Source organism: Erithacus rubecula (assembly GCF_903797595.1).
Source record: "Erithacus rubecula genome assembly, chromosome: 10".
Taxonomy (NCBI): domain Eukaryota; kingdom Metazoa; phylum Chordata; class Aves; order Passeriformes; family Muscicapidae; genus Erithacus; species Erithacus rubecula.
This window is the reverse complement of record NC_136662.1, coordinates 20,215,577-20,236,574: the sequence shown is the minus strand read 5'-3', so window position 1 is coordinate 20,236,574 and position 20,998 is coordinate 20,215,577. Positions and strand designations below refer to the sequence as shown.

General features: G+C 45.3%; 1 protein-coding gene across 1 annotated transcript in view; it reads left to right on the top strand.

Annotated features, from left to right (window-relative positions):
* Positions 1 to 20,509, top strand: part of LOC306805847 (cytosolic carboxypeptidase 6-like) — a gene marked incomplete at its 3' end in the record, with an annotated part of 269,622 nt that extends 249,113 nt beyond the window's left edge. Inside the window, exons 7-8 of the mRNA XM_079314059.1 lie at positions 10,469 to 10,565; positions 20,386 to 20,509. Coding sequence (XP_079170185.1) covers positions 10,469 to 10,565; positions 20,386 to 20,509 — 221 coding nt within the window. The remainder of the gene's footprint in view (positions 1 to 10,468; positions 10,566 to 20,385) is intronic.
* Between the last annotated feature and the right edge of the window lie 489 nt (positions 20,510 to 20,998).

Here is a 20,998-nt window from a genome sequence, read left to right as displayed (position 1 = left end):
CCAGGGATTTGAGTTAGTGATCATCGCTGCTTCATCTCTATGCACAATTTATTCAGCACTCCACCTTCCCTAATAAATTATAGATCCCTCAAAGGGAAGCTTTGCCAAGAGATGGGCAATTGCCTTGCTCGCGGGGGAGCCCGTTCTGTGAGGTATTGAGCATCTCTGACATCTGGTCTGCACAGGATTGGATCCCTCCTGCCCTTCCCCTCCACCCGTCTCTTCCACCCCTTTTGGGAAGCATTAACCTTTTCACTGTGATGTATGCAAAAGGGCGACAGTCAGCAGTGGCAGCTCCTAATGGATTCTGTTTGTCTGGTTGTTTGTTTGTCTGAACTGCCTGCCATGCTGTCCAGACCTCTTGGAAAAGCAAGCCCAGAGTGCAACCAATGTTTTAATTAGCAGCAAAAGGCAGAGAGGCTTTTAAAGAAGAGCAGTGTTTGAATTCAGAAGAGCAGATGAATGTGGGACAGGGGACTTGGGATTCCATCCAGCTGAAGACAGTGGTGTCCTTAAAGAGGAGCTGAGTTTTCAGTCTCAGGGCAGAGTTGTGAAAGGTGAGCTGGCTAGAGTGGTCTTTTGGGGCTTGTGGACTACAAAGCAGTGATTTTATGCCCCTTATTCTTCTTCCTGGAGATGCAAAAGGAGCAGAGGCTTGTCATAATTGCCTTACTAAGGACTGGGAAAAAACCTGGTAAATAGCGCTCCTATACAGCAAGATCTGAGCCTAAGGAACTGAGTTACAGGGCAACCCTTTGCTGACCCCTCCATCCTCAAAAATGTTGAACTCTCCCCTGGCCTCATAGCTGTTTTCACCAATTCTATTGTAAGATGGAGATGCCACTGCCTCTCCAGGAGATATTTTTCTTGTGCTTCGCTAGTCTTATCACTGGAAACTTCCTCCTAAATCTAATCTTAATCTGTTTTATTGGAAATTAAGGCCATTGCTTCTTGTCCCATTTAGCAGATGCCAAAAAGTTTATCCTGTTCTACAGCAGCCTTTCCTTACTTGCCCATTGTCTATCACTATTCCGTGACCCAAACTCCAGAAATCTTTTCAGCTTTTCTTCCTTGGACTTTCTGTACTCCCAATCAGCCTTCTTTTAAGCCCTTGAAGTATCCAGGCAATTAAACTGAAATTAAACCAACTCCAGGATCTTTGTGTCCCTACAGCAGGCAAACACTGCTTCCCACAAGAGCCTGGGATGCAGCTGGGAGCTCATCCATGCAGCTTTGCAGTGACCAGAGGTGTGCTCACTGAAGAGACAGTCCCAGCCTCTGCATCAGGGCCACAGCTGCAGCAAACATCCTTTGGCATCCTTGGTGAATATTCCCCAGTGATTCCATGTGAACACCAAGCCAGGAGTGGCTCTGAGAGGGAGGAGCTCTCTCCAGGTCTCACAGAGGTTGGTGCTGCTGTGTCACCTGAGCTGGGCATCAATGAAGCTCCTCCAGGATGACACTGGAACTTGTGGATAGAGGCAAACAGTGCTCCTGGAATTATTTCTTGTTAGTAATATGGAAATTGAGATAGGCAACACAAGCAGAGAGTAAGGCTGTGCCAATAGCAAAATAGGATAGGTTTTATAGAAGTCACATTAAATATTTTAACCAGAGGCTGCTGATTAAATTATAGTCACAAGCATGTTGCTATGAAGCCCCTTTTCACCAGGGATGCAGTGGCTATAAAGCTGGCCCACCAGCCAATGCTCAATTCCCTCACAAGAACTTCCTGAGATGCCCCTTTTAAAATTCAAGGGCCACTCCTACGCTGACTGTAGGGCAAGACACTGCCAGCTGTTCCAGGAAATCTGGTTGTTGTGACAATGACAGGAGATGGTGGATCTGAAGTTTGGCAATGGCTTATTCCCATCAGAGAAATGTGGGGAAGAGACAGGCAGTGGAGAAGGGGAGAGCTGCAGACCTTTGCAGCATCTTTCTGTGGACACAGCCCTGCTGCTGCCAGCAGCCCTTCCCCAGGGGACATGATGCAGGAAAACAACCCAGCTTGAGTGAGAAGCTGCTCTAGCAAGGGCTTTGTGACAGCTTCAGAGGAGTGTTATTTGTGGCAGGGACTATATATAACTATATTTGTGTTAGTGTAGATTAAATATATATGTACACATATATATGTATGCATAGTGCCTTATCACTGCATTCCAGCTTGAAGGCAAAACACAAAGGAAAAATCAAAGGGTTTAGAAAAAGCTAAATTTATCTGGGAATGGGAATTATATTAGCAAAGAAGCAATTAATTTAGAAGTGGTGGAGATTATAGTAATGTTTTACTTCTTCCCTACAAAGACAAAAATATCATTAGTTTCTCTACGTACCAGTAATAGCTCCAATCCTCTTCCTACCTTCCAGCACCACTTCTCTGGAGTGGTCACCTATCAGGTGTGTCCAAGTGTGTCCATGTGTGTCCCTGCTTTGGGGAGGAAGCCCCCCCCTAATGCAGATGGCCTCAGTGTGGGATGGGCCCTTCTGAGGGAGCAGTGGGGGCAGAAATGAGGTCTTGGCATTCATGGCTTGATGTCCCTTCCTTCCAGCATCACTTCACTCAGCTCTGGCTGTTCTCTCACCCTGCAGTGCCACTCCCCCAGGAGCCCTTCAGCCTGCCCCATCCCTGCCCTGCAGCTCTGCCCCAGCCCAGCCTGGTCCTGGCAGAGGGGCAGGAGTCCTGGCTCTGCTTTGGCCAGCAGAGTTCCCATGGCAAAGCCAGTCCCTGGCTCTGCTTTGTGCTCTGGCAGCCCTGCAATCACTCCCCTCCCAGCAGAGCTCTAGGCTGCCTGCAGTCTGCCCAGCAGTGCCTTTTCTGAATCAATACTTGCAGATACTGGAGATAATTCAGGGAGAAAAATACATTAATGTAGACAAAGAAACAGAGATAATGGTATTTTTCCTTCCCCTCCCCTTTTTTTTTCCTTCTTCCTTCCCTTCTCCCACACAAAAAAAAAATTTAGTTTCTTCTCTCCCCATCCTCATCTCTATAATCTGCACTTAGCAGAGCCTCAGACTCTTGAATTATTTCACAATTTTCAATAAAGCATTAAATCTTTTTTAAAAACTGCTTGTTTTAATTGAAAAAAAATTCAATCAATCAATTCACCCCTTCTCTACCCTCTTGCCTTCCTCCCCTCCCCCAAAAAGACCCATTTGCAGTAAATAATCTGTAGCCAGACTTTCTGCTCTAAAGAAATAAATAATTCTAAATTTGCTGAATCCCGCCTGATCTCCCAGCTTTAAATCACTGCACTTTGTACTGAGCTCAGCTGAAATGCTGAGCACACTGAAGCATGACTATTACTTGGAGACTGCAAGTGTTTTTAAAGGCACAGCCTCTGAGGCCATGGTCCTTTTTCCTCACAGGACAGACTGAGACAGGAGCTAAGACAATTCCTGAGGATAAGTGGTTCCTTCCCTGCATTTGGCCCACTACAAATGCAGATGGTGCCTTGTTCTGACTCTGAAAGACTGACTGAAAATCAGTCAGGATAACTCCAATGTGTCTCTGAGCAAATTCTTAAGAGCCATCTTGACTTAAACTATCTAACAGCCACTGGACTGAGTCCTTTTTAGCTGGATGACCTCAGGTAGGTTTCAGGAGATCATCTACCTCTGCTCACACTCATACACTGCCAATAGTTCCATTTGAACACAGCAGAACCTGTGGAGCCCCAGGCAGGGAAGGAAGGTCCCCTAAAATCCCAGTGAACCCTGCAATCACTGCCAGCATTCTTCAATTCTCTTTATCTTTACTCAAAAACTTTAAACTCAGGTTTCTGCCACAAGGGAACTCTCATGTTTCTTGGTTCATCATGTTTCTTAGTTCCTCATATTTCTTAGTCAATCTCATTTCTTAATTTCTTCTTTTTTGGATTGCTCTTGTCAAAGCTATTTGACTATGTCCTGCCTGACAATGGAAGCTGCAGCTGAAGAGGGAAAATGCAGCACACAACAGATTACTGATGCCTGGTTGTGATTTATACAACTCAGGAGCTTCCAGCAATTTAGAGATGAGAAATGGTTTATCCACACCTTGGTGTGTCGAAACACTCTTTCTACCATTTATCTTGAAACTGATTTTGTTTGGGTGGTAGCAAATGTTATGCCCAAATCCGTGGGTGGAATGTCTAATGGGAACTTCCAGGTCTGGAACAAGAGAGATCATTATGTTTCTGAGCTGAGATGTGAGGGACTAAGAGAGTCCCCAAAGAGTTCAGCTTATGATTTTCCAGTGTATTTTGGGGGTTTAATTACAAATGGAAAGTATTGTGCTGTTCTTGCATTTCCAACCAAGCTGGAAACAACTGTTAAGGCTTTGTTTTTCATGCTTTTTTTCCCCCATGCATTTGAGAACATTCATCAGAGACAGAAGAAGGTTGTGAATGCTGGATTTTCATTTGGAAATTTCTTACCCTGTCCTCATCCCTTCTCAGTACATCAGAGAGAATCAGCTCTGTAATTTTCATTGACTGTGTAAAGAGCTGAGGTCAGCTAATCCACAAGGGCTCCTTCCCAGAGCTGGCAAGTAACCAGAATTAAACAATAGCAAAGATCAGAAATGTTAAAATCACAAAAGAGACTCATCCTATGTTTTCCTGCTATTCTTATTAAAGATCCATCAGGCATTAATGTGAGACCAGTAAATTCAGGCCCAAATTAATTTTGGGACATTTTGAAAAAAGCTGTTACAATCAGGTTTTAGATGTATCATTTTAACAGTATACCAATTTATAAAGCAATGATGATGCAATATTTTAATTAATTAAAATGTTCTGATGCCAAAATTTATTCTTTCAGGATTTTTTCCTTTTTCAACTCTGAGCTTGGATCTGACCTCTGTACCTCACAAAGCCTCATCAGGAGTCAGCAATGCCAATATATTTAATAAACCATTTCCTTTGGTCATTTTATATCTCAGGCCAGATTACCATTTACAGGAAGGCCCATTTCCATCTCCCACTGGTGTAGAGGGACTATAAGATGGACAAAATGTTGCTTGCATGGAGCAGTGTGAAGACAGGATAATGGAGCAGCAGTCAGATGTGTCCCTGTAAAATCCTGCTCATAGCTCTGGGAAAGGCATGAGGATTCAGAGGTAAAACGGACTGTGGCCCTGTGGCATTCCCAGTGTTACTTTGGTGGTGTCTGAGACATCTCAAAAAAGTTGATATTGAAATGAGTTCACGGCAAACACAGCGTGGTCCTTGAGCACAGTCCCTCTGGCAGAGATAAAGCAGTGCTCTCCAAAATACCTTTCCAATCTCCTCTTTCAGAGCAGGGGAGAAAATCACAGGCCTCTGATTACTCAGGGAGAAGAGCACACAGCTCCCATCTTGGTAATTTCTTCCACCACAATCAAGCATTTCAGGAAAAGGGCCTGAAAGCCTGAAATAGTCAGTCTAGGATCTTTCTGCCTGGCTCCTGCCCTGATAACACACAAGAGGAATAAAAATGAAGGCTCGTCATTGCTGTTATCTTTTGCTTCCAAAAGCATCTGTCCCATCTGGGATCAGGAGCTGGGGCTCTTGGGAATGAAAATGCTCTCCTTGGGGTAAGTCCTTTGCTATTTCCAGGTTGGCAGTTCAGATTTATAGATTTTAAGGTTGGATGGTCTGGCTGCATTTCTTGAGTTTGACCTGATGAGTGCCAGGAGAGGGTGTCCCCAGCAATTCCCACATTGAGCCTGGTTCTTACACTGGAGCTATGGAAAGTCCAATCTCCTCCCCACACTCCCATTTTAGAAGCTTCCTCCTTTGATAAAGATTTTGAAATATGTAACCAGTTGTGCTAGGCATTGGGAATGTTTTTTCCAGGGAAGGATATATTATTATCACCCAGACCTGCACCATGTTAAATGCTGGTGAAAAGCCTTGGAATAGCCCCTCTCCCCACCCTCCTTCCCCACCAAGTCTCTATTTTGCCCCAGTTTCCTTGGAGTGGGCCCCCCATGAGACGAGACTGGGGCAGCATCTGTTTATTAGAGAGCAGTGTCAGCACTGTAAAATAAGTAAGTAACTGGTGAAAACAGCTCTGCTGAAAGAGAGGACTAGCTCTGATCAGTCTTGGCATGATATAACGTGGTGGTTTAAAGCCCTGTAATGCCATTTTCCATTAGAGCTCTTGTTTGAGTCAGAAAGGGGTTTGATCCATTGATGGAAGCTGTTATAAACAGACGAGAAAACCTCATCCATATTTCTCTTGAGATTGTGTGAAGCTGACAGTGTGCTCGCTGACCACAGTCATCTGGGACTCTCCCAAACAAAATAACCCTCTTTTCATAAATAACAGGATCGTTGTTGTGGTGGACTGAGATTTGCTGTAGAATTCAGTTGTGTCAAACAAAGAGCTTCTTCTGGTTTTTAATTTGAGCTATTAAAAAGATTCATCTTTCTCTTTGTTCTCATTTTCCTTACCCTCTTTCTCCCTTTCCATTTTTTTCCCTCTCTGTCTGTCTTCAGGATAACTTAAAGCTGTTTGTCTGAAACAAAAGATTTGCGTGGGTCTGGTCAGTGGTGCCTCTGGACTGAACGGTCACATTTCAAATCCTGCTTAGGACTAAACTTGGATGAATTCCATAAGCTAATAACCCAGTGCAGTGTTTCAAATTGATGGAGGTGCCGTCCTCTAGATGAGACATAAAACCAGAGATCCAATCTGCTTGGCAGAGACCCCACAGGACTTATCAAAGATGAGTGGGGGCTGCTAACTGTTTTGCCCTTGTCAAATCCTTACCACCATCACGGTTTCTCTTCCCGTTCCAAAGAAATGACACTGGACCTTATGAAAATGAGATGGTGAATTTGAAGGAGCCATCCTTTTTTCTAATTATTTAAAGCAGTTTGCAGTGTCTGGCAGAAGGAGGAAAGAGAGATAATCCACTCACTTGAAAGTGGAATGACCCTGAATTTCAAAAAGCAAAACAAAAGCGAGCGAATGGTGCCACCATGCTCTGCAGCAGTGACATTATTAAAGGATCAGTGAGCTATTAAAGCAGCAACATTTAGTACCTCCCCTAATGACTTGTACTGCTAACTGGTTTCCAAATTGAGATTTTTATTGCCTTCATGCACAGACAGAACAAGGCTCTGTCTGCGCTTCCAGAGGCTCGAGCTCAAGCAGACTGTTCACAATAGGCTCAATGAATCGTGTCAGCTGAAAGCCAGTAATGGCTCGTGAGAGTCCCCACTCCTCTGTCCTCCTTCCTTACCAGGGCTGGAAGCTTTGGGCTGTGGGACACGGTGGGATCATCAACGTGCGGGATTTTGCAGACAGCCCAGCACGATTCTTGAACCTCTTAACATCTGTGAAATTTGGCAGAATTGTGCATAAACAGACTGTCCTGAAATCTCCCCAAATCTGCTGATGCCATGCACAGAGTGAATGCTGTGAGAAGGGCGTTTGCAGGAGGGACACTGGTTCCCACTTCCAGGTAGAAATATGGAGCATGGAGGAATGAGTCTGAGAATTCTGTGAATTCTGTGGGTCTATGGAGGAGGAAGAGAGATGAGAAGGAGCTGCAGATACTAGTGAAGGTGAAGATACATCCAGCTGTTTCCATCATCACTCTCCCAAATACATTTTTACTGGGCTCCCATGATGGGAATAGCTGGGAAATGGCCTTCTGTCAAGTGCAGTCCAGGCTAGGAAAGGAATTCCTGTGGGCACAAAGCACGTGTGATTGCAGGAGGGAAACTGGTTAAAAACCAACCAACCAAACCACCCAGCAGAAGTGGGTTTGGGTTGCAGTAGCTGTTATTTACGTGCTCAGGATACACTGTAAGCCAAAGTGGAGTTTGAGCCTTCCATGTACCAGAGATAAATGCAAATGTTATTGCTTTAATTTGTTTTCCTCTACTGGTTCTGCACACACGTGCTGCCAGTGCTTGCTGAGGGAGTCACGCCAGCTCCTGCCCACGCTGGACAGTCACAGGGAGAGACCACTGCTGCTGCTCCTGGTTTTATGTATCAGGTGCCTGATTTCCATGACAGAAACTGCTCATCCCTTGCAGAAGTGACAGGCAGAGCAGAGGGGGCAGGATGGCTGGAGAGACTAGCATTAGAACATGCACATTTTTTATCCCATGCTGGTTTGAGTCTCTTTTCATCATTTCTGACTGCAAGTTATTACCATTTTGTGACTTTTTGGTGGATTCATGGGGCACTGGATTTCCAGTTTCTTAACACTCTCCATCTATCTGTGTGTCCATGCTCTGCAAAATGCCCTTACCTTTCTTGGCAATCTTTGCAAACAGGTCTCTATGTGGGTTGCAAAATGTGGGTTCAGAACTGTAGGAAAATAGGGTCAAGTGACCTGAGAGGCCTTTTTGTGTTTCCTTACCCAAACTTCATGCAGCACCAGTTACACCTAAACTATTCATGTCTGCTGTGGGTTTAACCTGTTCTTGCAGACCTCTGGTTTGGAGATTTCCCAATGTGCTAAGGCAGGTTATTCCAGTGGGTAGCTGTGCTCAGCTTCAGAAAGCTGTTCCTGAGCTCAGCAGTGGAACTGGATTCCTGCAGGTCAGGGCTAAGGCAGAGTTGTAAGGCAGGAGCTCATGGAGCCACTTGCTCAGCTGCACCCTCTGCCATCCCAGGGCATCCTCCCCCAGGACAGCAGCTCAGGTGCTTCCCACCGTGCAAGCAAAAGCAGTGCAGAGAGACAAAGAAAAGGGCAGCAGGGCCACTTCTGGCAGAGGAGCTTTCTGAGACTGCCACTGACAAAATGTCCTGGAGACTTTACTGAGTCCAATTACCACTTTATGTCTTTAAAGTGACGAGTAAATGAAAGAAACTACAAGATCAAGCCATGTTAGTCTTCTCAATCCCTTAAGTGTCTGACAGCCCTCTCCCCTTCTTCCTCGCTTCCTCAGACTACTCAGAACTCTTAACCTTTGCCACTGCTTTGAGTCCACATCCACAGCCATCTCCAAATTCCAGAAACAACCACAAAACACTTTCATAACAACACTGCCCTCCCTCGAATTGCTAAACTTTAGACTGTCTGTGATGTTTTGAGCCTCCCTGCATGCAGGGCTGGTCTTGCCCTGCAATTCTGGTAGGTTGCAAGGGGAGCCTGGGCACTGCCACAGCTGGGGAACAGCTGGTTCTGATCCATACAGCTGGTGCTGATCCTCACAGCTGGTACTGATTGTGATTAGGATCACAATCAACATGTCAGGGCAGACCCTCAGGAGGGACAGATCCATGGAACCACGCTCAGGCAAAGTAGTGGGAGCTGGAAAAGAGGGACAAGATGGCTGGAGAGAAAAGCAATGTCAGGAGTCATCCTCAGCCACTAGACCTGACTGCAGCACTAGCAGAGCTGGTGGCTGGAATTTTGCAGAAGTAAAGACTGTAATGCCAGCTTGACCTTCCATAAAAATAAATAAATAAACGATAAAGAGCTCTCACAGTAATGCATGAACCTGATGTCTCATGCTCACTTGTTTTGATGTGTCTAATGTAAGTGGGCGGGTAATAAAAGCTTCATTTAGAAGCCAGTGTCTTCAACAGCTCTGCTGGAAACCCCTGGGATGCTGCACTTCTGGAATTTTCCTCTAATGGAAACATCAGCAGATAACTACTGATAAAGCAGAACATGCATACATGCACATAGAACAACCCAGCAATGGTTTGTCTTCTGGTCTACCATGGCCATATTGTCTGGGATATTGTTTTCCAGTGCAACTCACAGGTTATTCAACTTCTTTGTAAGCAGCTGAGTTGTCAGGAAGGCCTGGCTCCTGTGCCCCTGAGGTCTCTGTGGCAGCTGTGATGGGCAGCACGTGCGTAATGGGTGTAGGGATCAGCTGAAGGAGAAATCCTGGCTGGTGAGAAGACACACCAGAGTTACTGCTGAACTCATTAAGGTAACCTGCTGTCCTTCCAGGCTGGTGCTAAAATCACTATTTCAGGTCCTGAATACAACACAGGGAAAGAGCAGTGAATTCTACCACTACACTCTGGGGGTCAGGGCTAAAGGTGTGGAGGGCTACAGCATTAACCCAACCTTCAGCACACTGGTCCAGGGCAGGTTCACACCATGGTATGGCTGACCCTGTATCCTGGATACAGAAATACTGGAAATACTGCCTGCATCCAAGCATTTTAAGGCAATTACTTTCCCTGAATGTGGAAATTGGAAGGCCCCTTTTGTCTAGTGTATTATTTCATAGAACCACAGGGATCTGCAGCCAGGTGTGGGGAAAAGGGAGATTGTTTCCTCCTGTCTGTGTTTTTATGCAGCATCTGCCTGTGAAAACAAGAAGCAAACAAGATGACCCCCACCTTATCTGCCTGTGTAAGTCATTTTTGCCTGAAGCATGAGTTCTGTGGGATGGTTGATATAAAACTTGCTCTTGCATTAAATAGCAATTACTTACCTTTAGACTCTGCTCTTTATTAATATTATTATTATTATTATTAATGATTTTTAAAATGCTCCTTAATTAAAAACTCTCAGATATGAAGCTTGGAAGAAATGTTGCCAGGACATTCTTGGACTACTACAGGCTGAACTCCTTGGTGGAGGGACCACTTGCACCTACTCCTAAAACCCGGTAGGTCAGAAAGCAATTTCTCTTGCTTTAGCTGAGCTGCTTTTTTAATACCTTTCATGACTAAACTTCAGTGCTACTGCATTATGACTTTATAATAAGTGCTAGTCTAACTGTGCTTATTTTATTGAAATTCCATTTGGAAATAAAGCATTTATGATCAGGAAAGATACCTGGTTTATGTCTGAAAAAATATTCAGAGGATTTTGGAGATATCGATATCTTTCCTGAATTCTGTCTGCTGCACACCAATCTCACACCAGTATCTTTAATGGATTTACCCTTCATTTATCTCCTGAGAGCAAATCAGACCCACTTTTATTTCGCCAAGTTTTAATTCTGGGAGTGAAAACTTTTTCAGCACTTCAGGAAGTTCCTGGCAAGCCTGTGCTGAGGCAGAGCTCTCCACCTCCCCTTGGAGCTGCTGCAGTGCTGGCAGCCAGTGCCAGGCTCCTTCTTGTACCTTCTGCCAGCCCAGCTGGACATTTATCCAGGGATCCCCTCCTGCTCTGAGCCCTTACTCCAGCTTCACAGCCAGCTCAGTGGGTGTCAGTCCAAAAGGAAGGGGGACCTGAAGGTGAGCAAAGGCATGAAATGCCCAAGCTTGGCTCCCTGCAGCACTGCTGCTCCTTCTCTGGTGTTGGCCAGCTGCATCTTTCACTGCCCCTTAGCTTGTGTGAGGAGCAGGGGAGATCCACTGAACTGTCTATTGAGAACCATAGAGCTGGAAAAACTGTGTAACAACATCTAGAGGGGAGCAGAGCAGGAGCTAGAGCACCTGTTTCATGGGAAACATGATATTCAGCATTTGCCTCTGTTCTGAGAAAACAGCAATAATGCCTCCAAACTGAAACATTTCAACTAAATGCATTTGGACCAATTGGAATGTTTCATTTGGGTTTCAACTCTTAACACCACAACCAAATATAGTATATATTTTGCAATGGAAAATGCAACTCAAAATTGGCAAGGGAGGCAGCTGAGCCTTGAGATTCACTCCTTCCTTCTACCCTCTTTTTTTTTTCCCCTAAAAGAGTAGCTGTGGGCACATTCCTTGTTTGCAAAGGAACACTTTCCTGCTGAAGATTTTCTAGTGATGTGTAAGATGGGTGTTACAAATATGAGCCCAGACCAGAGAGCAATTGCTAGAATTGCTTCTGCAGCTTTTAAAAATCCTCTCATTGCAGCCATTCTGGCATTTCCTTATATATATGGTCAGAGGCAGGCTGCCTGTGTTAGGCCTGCTTTGAGCCCATCTTCCTTTTCTGTTTGTGATCTTGACACCACAGTTTAGGCTGGCTCAAGGAGGATTGTCAGCACTGCAGTTCTGAATGCTCTTATCTGCTGAGACCTGCAGGGTTAGCAGAGAAAAGCATCCAGCATCTTCCTCTCCTCCAGAAATTGAATGTATCATTTCTCTCAGACTCCCAGGGGCCAGAGCCTCCAAGGCTAAAAACCCACAACTATTACTGAACCTAATTACCACCTGACAGCAAAATGCTTTTCCATAGCATCATTCAGTTACCTCATCAAAAGGAATGTTTGTTTGCTTTCTTCATTTTAAATTAAAGAACCACTGACAGTGGTAACTGAAGCATTTTAATCTCATCAAATATCCATGTCCATCTCTATAGAGACAGCCACGCCAGCAGGGAAAGATACACATCTCCAATCAGGTAGCACAGAGCAATTTTTTCCTGTTCCCCCAACAGAGCCTAATGCAGTGGGGGATCTTTTGTTTGGGAGGTGCTACACCACAGTGAAATCCTAAAAAGAGTCAGTGTTGAGCCCTGAGCCAACAGATGTTTAAGGAACAGTTTTTTAAAGATTCATGTTGTTAATTTCCTGATGGATTTCAAATACTGGCTTTTCCTTGTAAGTAGATAAATGCCTTCTATTTGTATCCTGGTCTTTGTTACCTGACACTTGATCAGAGCCTTAACATATATATGTATATATATATACACACATACACCTGCAATGTACACCAGTGAAATTAAATTGAATTCTTTGAAACTGCTGTGTTAACTGCAATCCTCTCCAAAAGGAATTCTTGCAAACTGCTGGGAAACAGAAAGGAGATGGCTGTGGCTTTAAATATGCCTTGGCTAGACAGTAGCACTAGGAAAGGACTGGAATATGTAAAATGATACTAAATATCTGTGTAATCAGGATTAATTATATGGCACAGTTATTAGTGGAAACAGGACGTGTTGTGCCCACAGTTTATGAAAATATATTAAAACATTACTGGATTTCACATAGTCATTGAAAGAAGGCTGCAGAGTTAATAAACGTGTAAGGGACAACTAATTGCCTGCTTTGTCCCAGACTAGGACAGGCAGAACAATTTCTGTTTGAGGGAATTAGTGCAGCCAAAATGTGTTAGAATGACAGGCCTGGAAATAGCAACAACCTGCAACACTTCAGAGCACGCCTGACCGTAAGGAAGGAAATGTTTAGGTTGGAATCACCATGTTTTGGAGAAGGAAATTGAGGCACAAAAAGGGAAAGGGGGAGCTGAGGGTCAGAAACATGGCTGGTACCCAAATTCAGGCATCTTTACAGGAGCTTTGTCCATGCAATCAGGCTGTCAGAGAGCAGCTGTCCTACAGCACAGGCAATGCAGGCAGTTCAGTGGCAATGGAACCAGGATCATCTGGAGCAAGAGGCAACAACTGATGCAGCAGCTCTGGTTACAGAACAAGACTGAGGCTGGAGCTGGGGAACCCTCTGCTTCCAAAAATGCAGTTTATTTCAAGGGTCAAGAGAAATAATTGTATCCATATTCTGTGTATAATGTGATTATGTGCCTGTAAGTGAATCCAACTGGTTGGCTGGACCTGGGGTTAAATTCCATTTGTCCTTGCCTACAGGAGTCCAAATGCAACCTGTGGATCAATATATCCCAGAATCACAGACTGGTCTGGCTTGGAAGGGACTTTAGTGATCATCCAGGTCCATCCCCTAGATGGTAGACTTTGCACTAGACCAGGTTGGTCTAACTTGGCCTTGAACACTCCTAGGGATGAGGAATCCACAGCTTTTCTGGGCAACCTGTTCCAGTGATGGAGCCCAGCCTAGCTCATCCAGCTCCTCCCAGAACCCTTCAGCCCCTTCCCTCTGACTGAGCTTCCTCCAGCATTCCCCAGCTCCCCTCAGAGTGAGCCCAGTGACCACAGAGTCTCCCACAGCCTGTAAAGGAAAATCAGGTTTCAAGCAGTGACCCCAGTGTTTCCTGAAGTCCTCATGGCAGGGAGACTGTGATCCCAAACAAACACCCAGTTCACAAAGATAATATCTGCTGTTATCAGCATGCTAAGCAATTATTTTCCTGAAGGTGATGTGTCTGCAGCAAGGTAGGAAAGCATCAATGACTCAGCTGAGGAGGGCAAGAAGGTTAGAGTATTTTCCTCTGTGAGCTCATGAATTAAAAGCCTTGCTGAAAATGCTGGATGCTCTTTGGAGTGACAAACCAGCAGACCCATGAATTTCTAGCAGGGCAAGTGTGCTGCCTGCAGAAGCTGCTGGAGAAGAGAGCACTGCCACTCAGCTGTGCTTGAGAGGGGCTCAGAGAGCCCCTGGGCAGTGAGACAGCTCTCTAAGGGGGGTTAAGTGGGCACAGAGCAGAGAGCAGTGCAGAAAGGGACTGTTGGACAGCAATGGATGTTCATGCCCTTCCTCTCTTGTGCCTTTTCTAAGCTGTTCAGTGACCAGAGAGTTCCAGTCCCAGTGCACTCACTGAAAACCATTTGAGTGGGGCTCCCTTCAATGCTGCCAGTGCCACAGGGAGATCCTCCTCTTACCAAGTCTCTGTCCTGCTCTCACCTCTTTCTACTTGTGCCAGAGGAAAGGTTAAGATTTCTTGGGTTGAAAGTTTGAAATGTCCTCCTCTGAAAGGAGATGGGCAAAAGGTGAAAAATTTATAATAGATTAAGAGACAGCAGAGTACAGCTGTTACAGAGAATGACTAAGGTGGAAAAGCAGAACTTTTGGAGAAAAATTCACAAATGCCAGTCAGCTTGTACTGCCTGAAGCTCATCCCTTGGCCCATATCAGCATTTATCTGTTCTTTCACCCTGGCTCCCTGGCTGGAACAGAGCCCTGCTCCAGCACAGCTTCAGCAGAGATCTTTCTTTAGACCACTGACATTTCTTCTCTGTGAGCCACCAGGTCCATGTTACTCCTATTCTGGACACACTGAATTTCAGATTCTGGATGTCCTCAGTGTTTAAACAGCTCTGGCAGAGGTTAGGGAAGATGGGCTTTGAACAGAGACAGTGTGGGTATCCTGAAAAATCCCACCTGGGCCTTGCTGGTGGAGCATTCTGCACTAATGTCTGCCCCATATTTTCCTGTAGGTAAAACCCAGGTGCTCTGCTCACAGAAGTGTTGGAAAAGAAATTCCTTCCTATGTGGGAATCTCACAGTTGCTGCACTGATACACATGAGAGAGAAGATGAGTAAGAGCAGGGATTTGATGGCATGTGGCGAATAATGCCTGGGGCCACACACTGAATGAAGAAAGGACAGAACAAAATATTGACTGGCCCTTCATTAATTGCTGTCTGTCCATCGTGCCCTGAATAAAGCAGCAGCCTTGCTGAAGAAAAAGTAGGCTGTGATGAGGTAATTAAAGACCCCATCAGAAGGCATATCTGCCAGGAGGTTGAATTAAAATTGCTCTGACAGCCTTTATTCTGGCAATTCCTCCTTTTGCTGCTTGACTTTGCAGCTCTAATGATGATGTATGAGAGCACAGCTGTGTCTCCAACAGGCTGGATCTGCCCATGGGACAGTCCCACCATCCTCAGACACCACGGGCACTGTATTCTGCACCAAAGGGTGGGGATGGGGAAAGTCTTTGTGTGTGTGGGCACAGCCTGACCAAAGGTCTTTCTGCCTGGACAGCTCATTTTGAGCCCCATCTCAACACTAAACAGCTGTGCCCAGAGGTTGTGTGGGCTGACAGGCTCTGAAACATCCCAGGGCTATGCTGGGTCCTTCTGCCCCACTGGGTCTGGAATGTTCTCCCCAGTTCACTCTACCTGTGTTTCAGAAAAAACTCCTCTCTACACTTTCAAGCTCAGGATTTTTGAGGTTTCACCTACATCTGGTTGTGCTTTCTTTGACCTGGCCATGACTGATGTGAGAGCTGGAAGTGAAGCCACCTCCCTGCTTTATTCCTGTGAGGCTCTGTTTCCATCCCCAGGCTCACTTGTCCCAAACTTAAATTATTGTCTTGTTGTCTTTTCTCCAACCATTTTCAGTGGCTAAGAGAGAGAAGAGTGTAATAAACAGAAAAAATGTTCTAGACCAGATGTGAAAGGTCAGCAAAACCTCTTAAAATTTGTAGAGTAGGGAGGAAATGGGATGAGGGCAGCAAAACAGAAAAGAGTCAAACAGTTTCAGTTTGATTTCCAGGTCTGTAAATTGTATTAGTAATGGGGGCAGTACTAAGGTTTACAGGCAAATTATATGTTTTGCCTAAAAAAGAAAATTTGGGGGGCTTCCCTCCCTTTTCTATTGGTAATTATAATCTGCCAGCTTGCTCCCACATTTTATGCAACTCTTGATATGTAACTGTCATTAAAGAACACCTTCCAAGTTTTGAACAGTGACATTTACATGGGTTCAGTGAAAAGGATTCATTTAGAGAGTTTAGAGATGTGCAGTGCTTGGCCAGCTCCCAGCAGAGGCTTCACCAAAATTCCTCATTACAACAATTAGCCTCTCAAACACTTGGGAACAAGGCTGCCAGCTGCAGGGATTTTACCCTGGATTTAATCACGTGCACACTAAAGCACATGCAAACACCCAAATACATGTCCAGCTTGGTCCTGCTCTTAGAGACTCTCTGAAGAGAGGGGGTGTAAAAGTACTTCAGGATGGGGAGCTGGTGTGACTGGTGGGAGGCCTAGCAAGCAAAAAAAAATCTGCATTACTGCATGAAGTAGGCTGGGTCCACATTAACAATCCCTTTCAAAATGAAGGTGCTGTCAGCTGCTTTAATTTAATTTACCCCACCTTAATTTACTTTTTTGGAAATGAGCTAAATGAATAAATTGAATTATGGCTACTTTAACTCTGAAGGAACATATCACATAAGAGCTCGCTGTGGTTTCACTAATCAGCTTTGCATTTAAACCCTAAATGTATTTAGATTAGCTCTCACAGGCATCCTCACACAGGTATGCCTGGAGGAATCCACCTGCTTTCCTTCTCCTTCCTTGGTCTTGATGCTCTGAGGAAGCCAGGGCTCAACAAGCAGATTTACAGCATTTGTGTTACTTCATGCATCACCCTGGCCTGGGATTTTCCTGCTCTGAAAGCAGAGACAGAGACCTATGTGAAGGGTGGGTTGGCATGGATAATATCTGATGCACACAGCATGGTAATCCCAGTATCAAACTGGTAACTGGAAGGAGCTCAAGAGACTGCCATTTTCTGCTGCATCTCATCAGGTGAGTGCAGTCCATTATTGTCCTGCTGCTCCTTAGGAAATGGGAGGACAAAACCCATTCCTGTGCTCTGTGCAGCTTCCAGCTCCAGAGTCCACAAGGGTGGCCATTGCTCACTCACTGGAGATAGGCACTGGTGACTCCTGTAAAAAAAGAAAAATCAAGCATGTGGTAATGGCTGAGGATTTCTGACCTTTGCTCTAACATTTCAAATTTGTTTTTATTGCTTCTAATTGGCCTTGCTTTGGAGCATGCACATTGTCTAACTGCCAGGGCGCTGGCTGTCATTATCTGCTGGGTCATTTGGTTTGTGTTCTTTACGATTGAAGCTTGTCAGGCATTCCCAGAAAATACTGCACTCCCCTTGCAGTGTCAGGCATGGTGCTGGTTAATTGTGCATCCCTGAGAGTGAAGCACTGGGACTGATCAGGCATTGATTGTTTAGCTGTGATGGACACAATGGAAACGTGTCTCCTCTGTATGGAGGGGAAAGGGTAAAAATTAGATCAGCAGCAGCACGACAGCAGCCAGATTTCTTAGTTTCAGGGATCAGAGGTTACCCTTTTTCCAGCCTTGATGACTCATTTTTGATCCCACTCACATGGCTTAGATAACTTTATTTTTACCTCCCTTTGCAATTTAAGCACCAATTCTCATCTCTTTTGACTTTCTTTAATACACCAGCTGCAGAGTCACTAGCTCAAATCTCCCCACCTCGCCTTGCTTCACCAAATGGAAACAAAAGTCCAGAATTGTGTGTGTGAAAGAGCTCAAAATGCCACAGGGGCACAAATGTGCCTCCATTGGTGGCTCTGTAAACCTCAACTCATCCAAAACATCAGCCCAGTTTGTAAGTCTCCTAATTCATTTTCAGGCCTTTAAGATTTGCTAATTAGAAATCCAGGTGCAGTTGTTTTGGGTGTGAACTTGCGCACTACATTCTGAGCAGGTGTACACAGGGCTTGTCCTCCTGTAGATGGGCTGGGAGAGCTACAGGCAGCAATAGCAACATCCCCAATTTTGCAGAGTAAAAATCACCAGGCTGTTAGACCTCAATGTGAATTATGCATCTGCTGTATTTAGATAGAAGCAATTTTCTTGTTGAAATCAGAGGTTGGCATTTTTTTCCCATGGGGTTCTGTAACTCAAAATTGTGTTGAGATCAAGCATGTAGCAGAGGCTTTTTTAGCTGTAAAGGTGAATGTATTCAGATTATTCAAGTGGTGATTTTTTGGATGTACAATTAGTTGAGTGAGAGATGTGGTATAAATTTGGTATTGTAATTGCTATGCCTCTGAGATTTCAATTTGCAAAACAGTTTGCATGGCTGCAAGATTAACTGTTGTCTGTGCGATGAACATGTAGCAGAGCTGTGGTTTGATTGTGACTGTCAATTGGCTGTATGGCCAAAAAAAAACCCACTTTGTCACAAGTACCTGATGTGAACTGAGTGTTTGATTCTCGTGATGCCCCAGTTCAGTGGATGGCTGAAAAACGCCAGTGTTTAAAAATCTCACCCATAAGTGCTGTTGGCATGACAGGATTTCCTTTTCCTCTGTTAACCAAATGAGGAAAAAGGAAGTTAAAGACCCATTTTTATCCTCTTTGCATGTTTTGCATTATGCTGTTTCCTTCACTTGCACAGAGGAGAGTGGGAATGACACTCAGCAGTGCAGCAGTGACTGGAGTGGTGCAGAGAAGAGGGGGCTGAGCCCTGCCTGCCCAGGCTGTGCCCTGGAGCAGGCAGGAGGGCTGTCAGCAGTGGCATGGGCAGTGCTGATGCAGCCCGGGGCAAGGGATGGGCTGCCTGGCTGGCTTTCTGCTGTTTTTATGAATCTCCATTTGGTTCACAGCTGCTGCTGTGTTTGGGTCTCCAGCATTGTCTAGGAACATGTCAATGTAATTATACACAGAACCAGAGAAACTGCTTGTTCTCACTTCACTGTGCCTTTCAGGTCTCCCTCCCAGGGTCCTAATTTATTTATTTTTGTCTCAATGTTTATCTCTTCAAAATACCACTATGCCTTAGGTTGGTGATTGAACTGTAGAGATGCAGTAAATGCTGAACTGGTGGCAGCTGTGACAGTGGGGAGGGCTGGTGGAGATAAAGCCCTCTAAGCCCTGGATCTTATCAGCAGCTATACTATTACAACTTTTTAAAAATGTATATTAAAACATCCTCCTGCAAATAAAAGCAGAGGTACTGAAAAATATACACTTGTGTGATGAGGAAGGCAGGTTTCTCTGTCACTACAGAGGGGCCCCATTCCTTGGGGTGACTCAGGGTGCAGGGATCAAGAAAACTGGGGTTTCATCAGCTCTGTAAATAAATAGAATGGAAATGTTGCAGAATTAACTGATAGTAGAAATTTACTCTTCTTTAAAGTAGCAAAAATTCATCATGCACACTGCAAACACACAGAGGAGTGTTTTTGTCTGGGAAACAAGTAGTGAGACTTATTCAGTTCCTTATCAGGAACTGAAGTGTTACAAAGCAAGTCTTTCCACCAGACAAGCTGTGGGAAGCTGGGGATCTGGTTCTGTGGTGCTGGGTTGCGAAAAGCTCTGTTCTTACCCTGTGAACTCCTGGGGCATCACTGCCAAAAGTACTTTGTATTTATCACAACCCTGCTCCTTTGGAGGCCACTTATAAAATTCCCACAGCTCTGCTGGGGCTGCAGCCTGAAAGGGGCACTGGAAACTCCAAACTGTACTGACAACTGAAATTTGGCATGAATGCTAGATAATTTGAGTTAGATAATTGGAACTATGGGCACAGTGAAATAGCAGTATCACATCTTTCTGGGTTCTTTGAAGGCACTGGTCTGGATTGCTGGAAGCACTGGTATCATGGGTTGGGTGCTGGGTGTTCTCTGGCCACACAATCAGTCTGTCTCCAAAGACTCTGACCCAGCTGTGAGCACCCCTGGCAGTGGGGGCAATGCAGCTGTGAGCAGATGTGAATGATACATGCCCCAGAAGGAAATATTCACAGTTAGAGGAGGGCTGTTCACGAGCAGAAATGAAGGGAAATATTTCAGCTGTACGGGAACCTCAGTTGGAGAAAACAGTGAGATGTGCTTCACCCAAGAGAAGTGATGGAACACTTCTCTTGGAGAGCTCAGAGCTAGCACAAAGCCCTTGAAGCATTCTGGAAGGACTAACCCTGCTCTGGCCAGAGAGGGATGGGACCAGCTGGTCTTTAACCACCTCTAATGTGTCTGGAGCTGCCAAACCTCCCTTACAGATGCACTTCACTGTGAGACATCACACATGGCTTGTCCTCAGAGCACACCCCACACAGCTCACCTGCTGCTGGGACACCCTGGTGACAACACCTGTCCTCTCTCTTCCCTTGGCAGGAAGGACAACGTGCCACACTACAAATGTCCTGCCCAGCGGGGCCCAGGGAGCAGCCACCCTGCAGGAACAGCCGACAGGAGGAGCCAGGAACACACCAAGGACCCGTCTGTCTGCAAACACTGAGAGGAGAGGAGAGGAGAGGAGAGGAGAGGAGAGGAGAGGAGAGGAGAGGAGAGGAGAGGAGAGGAGAGGAGAGGAGAGGAGAGGAGAGGAGAGGAGAGGAGAGGAGAGGAGAGGAGAGGAGAGGAGAGGAGAGGAGAGGAGAGGAGAGGAGGAGGAGAGGAGAGGAGAGGAGAGGAGAGGAGAGGAGAGGAGAGGAGAGGAGAGGAGAGGGAGAGGAGAGGAGAGGAGAGGAGAGGAGAGGAGAGGAGAGGAGAGCTGTAGGGCAAGGTGGAGGAACACGTCGCAGTCAGGAATCAATGCTGTTTCTCTTTTTTTTCCCCAGACAAATATTTCTAAGATAACAAATAGTCCAAGGAGGTAAGAAGAAGAGGGAAATTAGCTAGAAATTTTACTATTGATTCTTTTTTATTTATAGATGGTGAATCAATTTCAGGGCTTTTTTTTTTTTTTTTTTTTTTTCCTATCTGTGGTGGAAAAAAAGAGTAAACT